This window comes from Rattus norvegicus, chromosome 2, assembly GCF_036323735.1.
Source record: "Rattus norvegicus strain BN/NHsdMcwi chromosome 2, GRCr8, whole genome shotgun sequence".
NCBI classification, from domain to species: domain Eukaryota; kingdom Metazoa; phylum Chordata; class Mammalia; order Rodentia; family Muridae; genus Rattus; species Rattus norvegicus.
In genome coordinates this window covers 156,338,135-156,354,309 of record NC_086020.1, presented here as the reverse complement: position 1 = coordinate 156,354,309, position 16,175 = coordinate 156,338,135, and the positions used below count along the sequence as shown (strand labels likewise).

The following is a 16,175-nucleotide window of genomic DNA, read 5'->3' as shown; positions in this document are numbered from 1 at the left end:
TAAGTATAGTAAGATCTAGGGAAAATCACTGACTCTGGTGAGTAAATACACAAGACAAAGCATTGGCATTTTGTAATTTCAAAATGAAAGAAAACACTCAGCAAAAACACCACATTATGCCAATCAGAAGAGTACAGGAGGTAACTGAACTCTCAATGGCTAAAGCTAGGATAAGTCTAACAAGATAAAGCAGTATAAGATCATAATACAAAATATAAAATATATACCCATGAATCCATGCCGAGTTAAGTGATTTAAGAATACACAGGACAAATCTGCCATGAAAATGAATTTCAAAGTTTATGGACTTTACTCTCAGGAGTGAATAGAAAAACTCACTACCTCTTTGCTATGAACAGTACACAACGATTGTCTTCTAAAGGAAGGCGGGGGAGGAGTCACTTTACAGGGTAATAAGCATTCATCTAGCATGCTTAAGACCCCGGGGTGGTGGGAGGGGTTCAATTTTCTGTCTTGCAGTAGTGAGGACTAAACCTAGGCTTCAAGCACATTACACAGATGCTATACCACTGAGCTATACCCTATTATTTCTCTATCTGCATCACAAGGCCTGCCTAGAATTGCTTATTTCACACTTCATAAACTAGCACTAATGTATATTACCTCCAAGTACTGTGAAGAAGTTATAGGTACGCATCTATGTGAAACTGAAAGAAGGAAATGTCTGAGAAGCATACCTGCTTTGCTAACCCCAGCACAATAAATGCAAGCAGCCCTGCTAGAGAACTGTGGCTACCCAGACTGCCCCACCCCTAAGAGCTCACTGAAAATTAAGCCTTTTCCCCAACATTAGAATTCGCTGAGTACTTTCACCACAGTACTTTCCAATTAGAAATATTTGACAGATCTCTTGCCTTCATCAAGGCCTGCCTTCCTCGAACTGGTCAAGTTATTTGAACATGTGACAGAAGGCCAGGCATGGTGGTACTTATCTTTAACCCCAGCACTTGGGAGGCAAAGGTGGATCTGAGTTTGAGGTCAGCCTGATCTATAGAATGAGCTGCCTGTCACAAACAAAAAACTTATTGTGTGACAAACTGAGAAGCTGAGAATAATCAACCCTTACATATATGACTTTTATGAAAGTCTCTCATGATTCCTTCAAACAGGTGAGTCAGCTGAGAGCTGTACCGTGTCTAAGAAACAGCAGTGCCTCATGAAGCAAAGTAAGGCAAGGGTATAATGTAGGGCCTGATCAAAAGAAATCCAAACCACAACCCAACCCTGAACATTTTATATAGCAGAAAGACAGATGTCAAAAAACTAGAATCTAACTTGAAGGAGCATCTGCTGGTCAGTTCAGCATTAAATTAAAAAAATTAATTGTGCAGCAATAAGAGCAAACAACCTGCTATGGGCTGAATGTACATTCCCCAAATTTACATAATAAAATCTAATCCTGTTACAGCTTTAAGAAGGTAATTAGTAATTAGGTCATGACAGTAGCACCCTTATCAAGAAATTAGTGCTCCAAGCTGACTCAGAAGGGGCTTGCTCTGTGCCTGTGAGGACTCAGCAGGAAAGCTGTAAGGCCCTCCCTGGAGCATAATCATAATGGAATCCTGATCTTGACTTTCTAGTCTCCAGAAACATCCAAGTTTGCAGTGTCTGTGTGGCCTGGTCTATATTATTTTTCACAGCACCCTGTATTAAGATGAATACTATTTAAAAAAAAAATAGAGAAAAGGAACTACAAACAACTGAGGAAAGTTGGGAACAGGAGACGTGGTTTTCTCCAGCGAAGAGTACATCAATTGTCCAGTGCCAAATGGCCAGCCCTGAAAACATACATACAAGAACAGAGCAGGCTACATTTGGGAATACATATATATCGACATATGTACATGCAATAACAATTGGCAAAAAAAGAAGCTACATACTTGAAGGAGCATGGGAAGGAATATATGGGAAAGTTGGGTAGAAAGGGGGAAATGTTCTAATTATAATCTCAAAAAAAAAAAAAATGGGCAAAAGATCTGAAAAGTCGTTTTATCCAGGGAGACAAATAGATAACTAGCATATGAAAGGATAGTACTAAGAAAATACCCATTAAAAAAAAATTCACAAAAAGAGGGCTGGAGATGTCGATCAATGCTGGACTACTTGCCGAAAGTACATAGCCCTGAACCAGTCCTTGGCATTACATAGACACTCAAAAAAGGTCACAAACCCTATCAGGCTAATCTTAAAAACACTGTCAAGGATAGAGAGTACTGAAACTCTCATCCACTGCTGATCTGAAACCCAATAAACAGCACAGGCACTTTGGCAGATTCTTGTAAGATTAAATACATTCACTGTAGGACGTAACAAGCCCATCCGAAGTCACTATTGTTTTTCTCTGGTGTGGGAATCAAAGCCAGGGCTTCACACAAGCTAAGCCAGTATACTACCACTACACTATATCCACAGATTCAACTGACTGTCCAGTTCTTTACTACGGGAAAAAGCAAAAACAAATCAGCCATAAAAACCTGTACAGAAATCTTCACAGCAGTTTTAAGAACAAAAGCTAAAAACAAATGTGCCTTGACAGAGGAATGGGTAAATGCAGTCCATTTATACTGTGTAGTGTCAGAAATAAAAGGAAATGTTGGAAATATGTAGCCTGGCATGAACTTCAAGTAACTAGGCTAAGTGAAAGAAACCAAAGTGAGGAAAATAAATAAATAACCCTCGTACTATGTGATGTCACACATTTACTTTAGGAGAAGCAAATTAAGTTCAGAAACCAGATGAGATATTGCTAAGGGAATAGAGGAAAAATTTAAAAATAAAGGGGTGTATGTTTGTGTGTGTGTGTGTGTGTGTGTGTGTGTGTGTGTGTGTGTGTGTGTGTTAGAGCTGACCTGAACTTTGTGATTATATAATCTGCACATGTAAAATTTCAGATATATCAAAGAGTGAATTTGGCTAAGGGCTGGAGAGATGGCTTAGTGATTAAGAGCACTGACTGGTCCTAAGTTCAATTCCCAGCAACTACATGGTAGCTCACAACCATCTGTAAAGGGATCCAATGTCCTTTTCTGATGTGTCTGAAGCAGTGATAATGTACTCATATACATTAAACAAATATATCTTTTTTAAAAAAGAGCAAGTAATAATAATGATTGCACACACTTAAGCCATACTAGATTTTGTGGGGTGACTTAAGGTCTGCAATAATTTAAAAAAAATGAACACACAATTCTCCATGAAGAAAAGCTTGTCCTCAGAACAGGAAGCCAGAAAAGAATGTTCAGTTTGGGAGCATTTGGACTAATGGCAGCACACGCACCTATGATAATGCACCATGTGTGGCATCACTTTAGGGTGGTGCTGCCAAAAGACTATGACCTCAATCTAGTCACAGGAAAAGATGACGAAGCCAAACAGAGGTCACTCTGTAAGATACCTATCTGTCTTGGATTTTATTAAAAATGTCAATTAAAGAAAACAGACTCTTAAAGAAAGGGCTGGTCCAAAACAAACACATATGAGATGCCAATGTAACACAGAACCTTACATTCAAGTTTTCTGAAAAGGACTTTACAGAGACAAATGCCAGGACCTCGGTATTCTTTTTTTTTTTTTTTTTTTCCTTTTCTTTTTTTCGGAGCTGGGGACCGAACCCAGGGCCTTGCCAGGGCCTTGCGCTTGCTAGGCAAGCGCTCTACCACTGAGCTAAATCCCCAACCCACAGGACCTCGGTATTCTAATGATTGAGTAAAAGTTTAGAGTCAGTGTTAATTTCTGAATGGTATATTAATTACTATTAAAGAATTTCTTGTTTTTAGAATAAAAGTACTAATCTCTGACAGAGTTGTCCAACTTCTAGATACTGCAACACAACACTCTTGGGACATAGAGCTATCCTAGAACACATGTAACACTTGGGTGCTGGTGGGGCATGCCAATGCTAAAAAGGCATCACCCTTCTTTTTTTTGGTTGTGGTGGTGGTGGTGGAGGAGAGGAGTGACATGCTGGGTACTCAGTCCAGAGTTAGACCATAAGCAAGAGTTCTCTCAACCCCCAGCCAATCTCTTTGAAATGGTTGAATTAAAAACTAATAAGATAGAAAGAGAATACCAACAAGGTAAATGATTCATCTGCCAAATCTGGGTAAAAGTTATCCAGGAAATCTGTGTTCTTCTTGGACCTTTCTACAAATTTGAAATTATGAGAAAATGTTGTTTTTTAAAATGTCTCTTGGGCTAGAACAGGCCAAGAAAGTTAGAAAAAAGCATCAAGTAGAAAAAAAACTAAAGTAGAAATCACCACACATACGTTTTCAAAAATCAAGAATGGAGAGAAATCTCTGCCATTGACTCACATCATCTAAGAAGGCATGCCCTGGAGTCCCTGGATTCCACACTCTACTATGACAAAGTATTGGCTTAATGCTGCTGAGCATCTTAGTTGAAAAAGCAACTCTCCCTCAACTTATTCCTTGTTCATCATACTTCTCTGAAAACAAAGCAGTAGCATTCAAGTGTTTATCCATTACACACAATGATATTATAGCAACTTACAAAGCTAATTTTAACTCAACTTCTTGTGCATTTGAATAAGATTGGCTAGCTTCCCAACCCACTACCAGCCCTGGAACAGCAATCAGAGTACCACAGGACTCACTGAAATGGCAGACTTAGCAAAGCTGCTTAACTCTGATACCTGTTTCTAAGGCTAAAGTTTTTCAATGGGAAAATCACTGAAGTATTTAAATGAACAACTCCTCTTTAGAAAACTGCTTTAGATACTATCTTTAAAATCTTAATAAACCAGCCAGAGGTAAACAAGTGAGAAACTGCTGTGGTCATGCTCCTCTGTGAAGAACAGCCATCCCCATCATTCTGGCACCAGGACAGAATATACCTTTTAGATGAATGTGCATACAGAAATGAAGGACTACAGGACATGTGGGCCTTTATTCTTAACTGCAAAAATTTAGTAGTTGAGTCTTAAAAGCACTAGTTTCTATCTCTAATGGTATGTAGAGCCTAAGTAAAGACATTCACTGAGGTATGTTTAGCAAATCTGATGTTGCTCATAGAAACGAGATCATAAAACTTCATTTTCAAATTGTTTACTTCTGGGTCAACACTCTTCTTTCAGAACGTGGAAGGCTTTATTCTAGATTTTATAAAAGATTCTCCTATTCCATCATCTACAATCATATTCTTGCTGATGAAGATGCGTTATGTTCAATGACAGAAACTTATAGAAAGTCTTCCTTCCCAACTTGAAACCCAAAACTTTGAAACCATATTTTTGATATAAGTGCCAGACCATTTTATAAATATAAGCAAGCTATCACTCTAAGCTGCTGTCAAAGTTAGAATAAAAAAATAAAAGTTACTTAACCAATAAAACTAGTCTGTATTCCCTAAACACCTCTCCATTTTAAATCTAGTTCATTCTGTGTGTGTGCAGAGCTAACGCTGTAGCTCAGGACAGAACATCATCTTTAAAGCACAAGGCCTTGGGTTCATCTCAGAAAGGAGGAAAAGGGATGAGGGTACTAATTCTATGCAGAAATAAAAAGCTTCCTAACTGTGATCAACTGAACCTTCATTTTCCTATCCCAATGACATAAAAATGATCTAAAGTGGACCAAAATCTATTAGTTTATATCAAAAGTGATTCATACATATTTTTGTATGTTTATACGGTAATCAATATAAAACCAATGTAAGACGTGTGTTTATGCGCCAATATTTTGTTAATACCCAAAGAATCCTTTTAGTCATCTAAATCCAGATTTTACTATAGTAGTAAAAATACTACAGTGCCTCCTATATTAAAAATCAAACCAATAAAACTGCATACATGAGGCGGCCTAAATATCAGTAAAAATTGCATGCCATCTAATCTCTTATTATCTATCAATTAAATCATGAAACTTTTACAACACTTTAAGTGAACAATCAAAATAGTAATTTATTCAAGTTTAAGGTAAAATTGCTCCTTTCAAAATATAAGGGAGTCCTCAGCTCCGGAAAAAAACAAACAAAAAAACCCCAAAATATAAGGGAATACATGTACTATACAATCAAGATTATTTTGCCAACTTCCTAAGTTCACAGATATGCAAACAGCATATGACTCATCATGACATCATTGATGCACCTTCTTCACCAGTAGCATCTTGAGAAATACGAAGGTCTTCAAGCATCTCAGCCAGACTAATTCGAGGCGCTCCTTCATCATCTGTGTCACTTTCCACAGGGACGGTTGAATCTAAGGAAGCAGACACTGATCAGTGCCATATACAAATTGGAAATGCACAAACAGGAGCTCCTACCATTATCACTATTAACCAATTATACTGTAGAGGAAGCTCTCAGCTCTTACCCACAGCAAGTTCTCAAATACTGAATAAACGATCAAATTATATGTACAAGAGCTAACAACTTAAGGGATCAGGTTCAGAAACAAGAAACAACAGCATCATATGCAAGAACATTCAATAAATTTTACTGCTCCTTATTATCTGTTAGGTAAAAGCCTAACTATATTAGTTTATAAGACAAATAAAAGTCACTTATGAAACAGTTTTAAAACACCAAACACCCTACATTTCTACAATATGACTTCAATACTAAAACACCAACCTCTGTAAATGTTGACATTTTTTCTAATTGTCTCATCTTCTTCAAGATCTTCAAGAAAATCTTGATATTGCCTGTAAGAAAAAGAAACTTTGAGCATTGTACTAAGTATTATATATTCACAAAGGTCAAATATGGATGTTAATTGAGTAGGTAGGCTGGAAAACAAATTTCTTGTAATATAATATTAATATAATATTGAGTATTGAGGTGATCTAAGACACTGAAAACTCACCTCTCACCTCTATCCTACCCAACCAACCCAACCCAATTCTTATGGACAAGCAAAATATATAGCTGACTAAACTACAGTCAACTTGGAATGTTCTGGTTTGTATTTGAACAATATTTGAGTATGCGTGTGTGCATGTGTGCGTGTGTATGCCAGATGTTTGAGGCTACCCACAGAGGACTAAAGAGGCCATTGGATGGTCTAGCACTAGAGGCACAGGCAACTATGAGCCACCGAATATGGGTGCTGAGAACTGAACTTCAGTCCTCTGGAAGAACAAGAAGCACTCTGAGCTATGGGAGCTACCTTTCCAGCCCAAGAAACAGCCCAGAGACAAAGCTATTGAGTCAGTTCTCTCCTTCAGTTTTTATGTTGGTTCTAGGGGCTGGAACTCTGGTTACATGGCTTACATTGGCTGTTCTTCCAGAAGACCCAGCACCCACATGGCAGCTCACCGCTGTAACTGTAGTCCTAGAAAACAGGACACCTCCTTCTGGCCTTAATGGGCACTATATGCAGCTGGTGCACAGATACAAATTCAAACACACGCATAAAAATAAAAATCTTAAAACAAAACAAATTCAGCCCACACACAGACAAACCCACATACAGAATTATGGCCACATTTTAATTCATTCAATAAATACTTTTTAAAAACATTTTTCTTCTGCTTGCTATCTGAAAAGTAATATCAAAAGTGAATGAACTGTTTTTTTAGGCTTAAGACACAGGCAAATCATCTATTTGTGATATTCACAAGGTGATGGATCCATTATACTTGAACTTATTTACATTAACATTATTATAATAAAGACAATAACCCAGGAATGATTACTAAGCTTATATATCATTATATCTTCTCATGGATTCTCTTATGTAGATTCCATTTAATTTCTAAGAATCCAAAGTTAATTTTTAGTATAAAGATCTATTGGGTAATATCAGTAATTTACAATGTAAAACGAATTTCTAAGGATTTCCCTTGCAACTACTTTTAAGGCGTAAGGGAAGCAGGACCTTTCATCATCTGTGTCCATGTCTTCTCTGTCTCTTGCAAGCTCTTTCAGTTTCCAGTTTCTACGGCGCTGGCGTTTGGTACGGTCATAGCTCTTCTTAATCAAGACCTGTAAACAGAAATATCTGCAGTTATGAAACACTGAAACACAGTGGTAGAGGAAAAAACTCAAAACTTGGGCATGTGAGAAAATCAAACTGATAGCAGCAGTTACATTTCAGGAGAAAGGTGTAGAGATCAAGAGGCAGTGTCAAAAAGACTTTTAAAACTCGTACAGTGTGAGGATGCATTTGAGCATTATTTATCTAACTTTGAAAATTTCAAGTGACTAAATGTTAAATTTTTAATACCCAAAACCTGCATTGTTTTCTCCTCAAATTTCAATTTTCAGCCACCATTCATATAGCCCATTTTGATGTAATAGCTCTATTACAGATAGAGACTTTCTTTTTCACAGTACTAAGCACTTAGAAAATTTACAAGTTTTGTAACATTTAATATTATGTAGTAATAAAACTAGAACATTTTTAAGAAAACTAGTGATCTCCTCACTTGGCCTTTTAATAAATACCAATTCTGAGGCTGGAGAAAGGACTCCGTGGTTAGACACTTGCTGCTCTGGCAGGAGAGCTGGATTCCATTCCCAACACCCACAGGGTGGCTCCCAAGCATCTCTAACTACAGTCCCAGGAGACACAACACCCTCTTCTGATCTCCACCAGCACTGCACACACAGGGTACCCGTCAATACAAGCAGGAAAGACATCCACACACATTAACTGAAACAAATCTAAACTCAAACTCACTGAAACATTCTCATACCTGACTTTTTCGATTTTATCAAGTGAAGAACAACCAGATGAAATAGGAACCTATTACCAGAACTTCATTTCTGCTTATAGCTAAAAACATTTATGACTATTCTGAAAAGATTAAGCAAGTAGGCGTAGGATATATTATCCTTAATTTCATTCACTGTTGATTATGAACTTTAAACCACATACATTATAACTATAGACTTTTCAAAGTAAAACTCTTTCCCAAGAGTTGACACTATGAAGATAATTTTCAATTCTAATTTGTACCAATATTGAATAATGGTCTCAATTCTAAATGTCCTGTGAAGTAGAGAAAATACATTAACTAGGCTAATTTAAGACTGCCTGAATAAATGTTATAAGCTGCCATTCCTAAGTACAAATGTAGCTGCACTCTTATCACTGCATTTGAGTTTTGTTTGGCAGCACTGGGTGACTGAAGCTAGAGCCTTATGCTAGGCAAGCTCTTCATTTTATAAGTCCTCTTGTCCATTTTCGGGATGTCTTGAGACAGGGTCTCTTTTCACAAACCAGTCTCAAAGTCACTGTCTAATCCAAGTAGGTCTTGAACTTGGATCCTCCCAACTCAGACTCCCGAGTAGCTGTAATAGTAGGCCAATGCCACCAGGTCTAGCATTATCAAGTGTTTTGCTATGAAAACGAAAACTGATTGGGGGAGGGATACTGAATAAATTCTAAAAATTAACACAGGCACAACAATAACGACAAAACAAAACTAAAGCCTTACCACATCTGGAACTCTATCTGATTTCATTTTGTTGACATGCTCATCATTTAAGTTACAGTTGGCCAAATCAAATCTGAAATATAAACAATGAAAAGTTTAAGGAGGGTCCTCTGTGTATAAGTTTACTCTACATATAGCATTACACATACACATCTATCTTTCTAAGTCAAAGATTTTGTATCCTCCACACTATAAAAGTGTTGAAGCTGAGAGGTAGTAGCTCATGACTTCAAACCCAGCAATAGGGAGACAGAAGCAATCGATCTCTGAGTTCGAGGCTGGTCTACAGATTTAGTCCCAGGACAGCCAGGGCTTACACAGAGAATCCTGGTCTTGAAAAGTCAAAAAGCTCCTCTTCCAGCCTCTGTGAACACCAGGCACAAACATACATGCAGGCAAAACATACACAGAGAATTTTAAAATTTCACGACAGGATCACACTGCACTGTAAGTTTTTCACTGTCCACTGTGGCCCCTCTTTGCCATATACTTGTTAAAAAAAAAGACAGACAAGCAGCCATAACCACATAATTCAACTGAATGAGTCTACATAGTTAATACAAGAAACAACAACCTTTCATTCTCTTGTAAATGGAACTCAAACTCTGGGAATAAAACCAGTGTCTAGAGCACACTGATGACCTCAAATGCATGATGACTGTTACTTACTTTGATGGATTCCGTCTGACGTATAGACTGTGGTTGCTGGGTAGGTTTTTGGTTTGTTTTTTTTTAATTTTTTTATTATGTGCATGTATGTATGTGCCTGCATGCATTTATATACACATATGTGTGTGTAAGTGCCTAGAAGTCAGAAGTGTTAGATCCCTTAGAACTGAACTATTGGGGATTGTGACCTGCTGATATGAAGACTGGGAACGAAATCTGAGTCCTCTGCGAGTACAGTACAGACTCTTAAACTCTGAGCCATCTCTTCAGCCCTAGCTGGTTCCAAAAAGTGAAGTATTTTCACAGCCATAAAAACTGCCTACTCTCACCAAGAGCTCTATTTATCTAACTCTATAAATTCAGTGTTTTAATTGTCAAACTCTCTGAATAAATGACACTCAGATGATGGCCCAAATGGAACAACTATAGGCTTCTACTTAATATATGGGATTATAGTGATCAATAATAAAAATAAGCTAAAAGGCTCTTAAAAACTTTTAAATCTTTTGAAATTAACAAATTTAGTATTTTAAACATTTATTGGCTCCTGAAGAAAACCTGCAATGCTATCTGGCAAGTTAAAATACAACAAAATAAAACAAACCCCAACACCAGGTCTCCAGGATTTAAAAGATGTCCCAAGTGAGTCCGGCAAAAATACTGTTTATCTGTATCCATTTCAGATGTCTTCTGGATCCAGACTTCCCCAAGGGTGTGCTGAACAGAAAAAAAAGAAACTGTTTCATGGGAAAATTAAATATAATAATGACTTTTTTTCTCACTTAATATGCATTTAAAACAGCTTGCAACTTTCCAGAATTCTAAAACAGTCTGAAAATTAACAAATTACCAAATCAGAAATACAGAAAATTAATCCAAAGGAAACCATAAAAACAATCCAAAACTTATATAAAACAATGACATTTCCCCCTGAAACACACACACACACACACATGCACACACTCACACTCACTCACACACACACACACACACACACACACACACACACGTAACATATACACATAGCATTTTCACAGGAAAATGTCTTCATAGAGACTGGCTAACTCAGACTGAGCAAAAAAGTAACTAAAAAGGCAAAAGAATCTTAAAGCAAGAAAACAGTCTAAGCAAATGTCTGTAAGACCCAAGACTTAAAAATAAAAAAATAAAAATTAAAAAGAAAAAAAGAGTTCAGAAAAACCTATGAACTTCACCCAAACACTGACACTGCAAACAGGCAGACCCCACTGGGTTGGAGAGATAGCTCAGAGAGAAAGAGTATGCCAACAGTCTGATGATCTGCCTTTGATCCTCTGATGCAACTCCTTCAAGTTGCCCGCTGACGTTTACATGTACTCATATACACATGCACAGCTCCCCTCTCCCCAAATAAAATTAAAAATACTCATCATCTCTTAGACACTCTAATAAACTATTTTAGTTTACCAAAATATAAATGTCCTTCTACTTTAGAGAAAACACAACAAATGAAGTCAAAGGGCATTACAAGCAAACAGTAATAGAGACCCAGAAAGTAGCATATTCTACAAAATATGTGCACTTTCAGGGTAAGAAGTTGGTATCCTAACAAGACAGGAAGGCATTATCACTGGAGATTAAGAATTACGATATTTATATAATTTAATGTGTTCTCCACCTAGTCTGAACAAACCTCAAAACACTTGAGACAATAAGCCAAATGTAGCTCTCATAGTGATAATGCGATTAACTCGAAAGGATCTATATGATGTACAAATATCTAGGGATGATTCCATAGTTAGTGATGATTTGAAAGTCAAGACATTGTCCACCTGGTTCCCTCTAACAAAACAAAGGGAAAAGATGACATTTTTTTAAATTAAAAAAAAGAAAAAGGCCTTTCCCAATACAAAAAGAAAAAAAAAATAACTTATCAGACTGTAGTCCATCAACCTTACCATAATGAGTCCATTTTTTAAACTTAATTTTATTTTCTTGTGAGACAAGACGTGTAGACTATGCTGGCCTCAAGCTCAGAGATCCAAATGCTTCTGCCTCCTGAGTATTGGGACTAACAAGATGCACTACCACACCTGCTACAATGACTTCACTTTTTAAAAATTCAATTTCTTACTTGTGTGTGTACTTAGTGCATTTATGACAGGGGACGCTGGCACATGCCATAGCACACAACACACATCTGGAGGTCAGAGGAAAACACTGTAATGTGGATTCCAGGGATTTGATTCAAGTCATCAGATGTCACTTTTACCTGCCGAGTGATCTCTCTGGCCCCTCACTAACTAACCAACCTCAGGGGTGTTTTACTGTAGCTGGTCTCCACATTTTATAAAAACCAACAATTAAAATCCAAAAAATTCTAAAAGAACTGAACAATTACCACAAAATGAGAAAAGCAGATAGGTGGTGCTTACCTTCTTTGATATCACTCCAGCCCCCGCGTTTCGCTTCAGATCTCGGACTATGCTGCATTCTATCACAATAAATTCTTCTAGCTGTTTAGGATGGCATAAACTATTGAAAGGATGACTCCAGAAGGTGTTCCCATCAATGTCTGCAACTAAGAATGAGCAAAACACTCATTAGCAAGACAGCTGACAAATCTCCAAGTCATCTATTGTGTTAATCAGAAATATGTAGATAACAAGCAGGAAGTAACAGGACAAGAAATGAAGTCATTCTAAGTCATCACTGATTTCCATACATGAGCTCCAAACCTCCATGGCACAAGGGAAATGTCAGGTGTCAAAAATATTTGTATCTTATTTTGTTACTATAATCTGAATACCACAGACCAAATCCAATCAGTTTTATGGTGATTTCATATGCTGGAATTTTATGCAGAAAGTTATTGGTCCCCCTCGCTGCTGAGATTAAGACACAAAGCCTACTTTGGTGTAATAGATCAGAATGCCCTTTTCTGCATTCTGCAGATAGTTATTATTACTGCAAATAGACTTTAGCTGATGACATAATCAATAAGTTTCTGAAAAATAGCAAAATAACAGAAAATTTATAAGAAACAAGAAAAAAGATGGAGACAAATACCAAAACTTCTATCACCATGCGGTCTTCCTTTTTTAAAAAATGGTTTATATAGCTATCCTAAAAATAACCAAAATAATGATAAAAAATTAAAATTCTAATTGAAACTATGAATCCTAATATATCACAGCTCAAATATCCCCAAACTTAAAATAGCTGTTTAAAAACTAATGCTTGCAGGTTAGGCATATAATTTAAGAACAGAGTCTCTGCCTAGCAGGCACAGACAGGGCTCTGGGTCCAATGCTTGTGCTCAGGCACATAAACATTTGTCAGAAAACTTAGTGACAAAAATTACATAAAGCTGAAATTTTTCATAAAAATGAAAGGAATAAAAGTATGAATTATCTAAAAGTTCACAGAATTGTTTCTTTAAAAGAAAAAGAATATAATGCTTTATAATTCTAATATCTTAAAGTACTAAACTTTTACTATTAGTCTTCCAAAACAGTATTATCAAGAATGACCTTTGAGACTGGAGATGCAGCTCATTGACAAACACGTATACCTAGTATCCCCCAGGCCTTGTGCTCAATCTCTAGTACTACGTAACTCGGTAACATGGCACACCTCTGTGATCCCAGTACTGGGGAGGTAGAAGGGAGAGGGGCAGGAACTGGAGGTTATCCTTGAATGGATATAAAAAGAATTGAAGGGTAGCCTAGGCTACATGAGACTGTCAAAACAAAAACAAAAAAAACACTTAAAAAATAAGAGATAGGGACTAAACAACATAAATGCCATGAGTGATTACTGTTTACCCTAAGGCCAAATTCTTACAATTTTGTTCCAAAGCTAAATTTAGTTTCAAACCTTACCTTGTAAGGTATTTGGGTCTATGAGATGGATGGCACTAGTTACTCGTATACAAATACATATCTGGTTCATATTTCCAAGGCTCTGTGCCAGTTTTGGTGACAGACAGACAACATTATCCTAGGCAAAAAGAAATAATATCTAAAATAAGGCTAATTCTAAATTAACAACCTCTCATAAACACTCATTAATAAACCTGATAAAATCTTCCTTGCCCAACCAAACTGTCTGTCTGAATGTATGTAGAATTACCAGCCTCATGATTCAGCCCATAGGATGCATGCATGGCTCCACAACATTATCTTTCATTCTTGGGCCAACAGATTAAGAATCACAACTCAGAGCTTCACGGTTTCTCTACACACTTTACACATTCTTAACATGGGCCCATTTGTCTTACCTGTAATGTGTATAAGACTCTTTTTTATAAACAACCTTCCACACCCATGTGTTTGTTAAATTCATTTCAATTTAATTATAACATGAATACCTGCACGTCATTCAGTATGTTAATATAGTGTATATTCTAATCACAGTATAACACTAAGAAATGAGTGACTTCCTAAATCTCCTTCTGACAGACTTCTTTTGATCTTCACAAAACCGAATTTCAATGGAAAATAAGTTTCTCTTTAAATAGTTAAATGTTTGAGTATGTAATCAAAGACCAAATTTTAATGACTGAAAACGTCACATCTTCCACAGTTTTCTGGGAAGCTACTATACAACCCAACAAGGTTACTTGCATGCTTCTTAACTGTACTGAAAGGTACAAATGGCTGGCATGGTGGTATACACCTCTAATCCCATACTTGGGAAGCAAAGTCAGAGAATCTGAGTTCCAATTCTTCAAAGATTTAAGAACGAGACCTTAACAACAAAAAATAAATAAAAATAACAATCTTGGTCATAAAGCTGTACCTGTGCACACTCAAGGCTTCCACTGAAGTGGACTATACAGTAACACCTTTTGGTTTTGAATCAGGAGCTCCCAAGACAAACACGTATGTAGTCAGCCTTCCATAGCAAGGTGCTCCATACCCATTAGGTTACTCAACTGTGGATCACAGTATTTTTTATTAAGCACTGCACCTATACTAAACAGGTAGTCTTTTTGCTTTCCCTAAAAATACAGATTAACTAAAAACCATTTACATAGCATATACATTAGGTTTAAGTATTCTATAACATATACTACACAATTTTATGAGGGATTTGTACATCCCTGGAGTTTAGCATCTGCAGGAACTCATAATTATGTGCACATGCCTTAATACTATACTTCCTTACATTGTACTTAATATGCAAAGTCTAAATATGCTGTCAGACCTAAATGTGCATTATCTGGGCTTTTATTGTTTTTAAATGAGGACTGGCAAAGGTGGTCATCAGATAACTACTTTCGGCTAGAACACAGCTAGTGTCATTTGTTTTCATGTTATCATCCACCACTACCCATGTAAACAGCAGAGTTCACAGCTGCACTTAAGATATGAACTGAAAGCACAAACATTTACTAACAGAAATACTATTGCAGGAAGCCTGCCAACCCTATTTTAAGCTGTCATTTTTGTCCTTGGCACTGTACTATGTTATTTTAGTATTAACAATCTCAAGGCTAGGTACAGACCTAGAGTCACAGACCTAGGGACAAAGAGTGGCTTCATGATTTTGTGGTTATGTAACTTTGGACAAATCATTTATCTAAACTTTCTAAGATTCATATACATTTCTCTTACATATACAAAACTCTTACCCACACATATTCCAAAATGGCTTACTAACTTTTAACTATCATTCCTTATAATGTGAAAAGCTCATGATATTATATGTTCAATAGGATTCCAATATTTGATAAAAGTGGATTATAAGATTTTACAATACTCTTGGTTTTGCTAATTTAGTGTGTGTGTGTGTGTGTGTGTGTGTGTGTGTGTGTGTGTGTGTGTGTGTGTGTGTGTGTTGGTGGGTACCATGTAGGGTGTGCTACAGTGGGCATGTGAGCTCCCTGGAGACACTTGCTAGGCTACAATGGGTGCACTCTGGAAAGGTATGGCCCTAGAGACTTCATCCCTGGACTGCTTCTTGCTACTAATGTGCTCTTCAGGTTTGTCACTGTCACACTCCTCATTTATTTGGCTTGGTGTGAGTGGACCCTCACAGCCTGTAGCCTGGTGTGATTACTTCCTGGGAGAGAGCAACTTGTTGGGCAAGTTTCCT

The 16,175-nt window shown here is 37.0% G+C and overlaps 1 protein-coding gene across 6 annotated transcripts in view; it reads right to left on the bottom strand.

The window, feature by feature from the left end:
- Nucleotides 1–5,915: 5,915 nt before the first annotated feature.
- The window catches only part of Nmd3 (NMD3 ribosome export adaptor), a 62,622-nt gene continuing 52,362 nt past the window's right edge, over nucleotides 5,916–16,175 (bottom strand). For all 6 annotated transcript variants that reach the window (XM_063281803.1, XM_063281802.1, XM_039102292.2 and 3 more), the window contains 7 exons: nucleotides 13,958–14,075; nucleotides 12,509–12,654; nucleotides 10,699–10,811; nucleotides 9,426–9,498; nucleotides 7,862–7,968; nucleotides 6,616–6,686; nucleotides 5,916–6,241 (listed from right to left, as the gene is read on the bottom strand). In XM_063281803.1, the coding sequence (XP_063137873.1) occupies nucleotides 6,111–6,241; nucleotides 6,616–6,686; nucleotides 7,862–7,968; nucleotides 9,426–9,498; nucleotides 10,699–10,811; nucleotides 12,509–12,654; nucleotides 13,958–14,075 (759 nt within the window). In that variant the 3' untranslated portion in view covers nucleotides 5,916–6,110. The remainder of the gene's footprint in view (nucleotides 6,242–6,615; nucleotides 6,687–7,861; nucleotides 7,969–9,425; nucleotides 9,499–10,698; nucleotides 10,812–12,508; nucleotides 12,655–13,957; nucleotides 14,076–16,175) is intronic.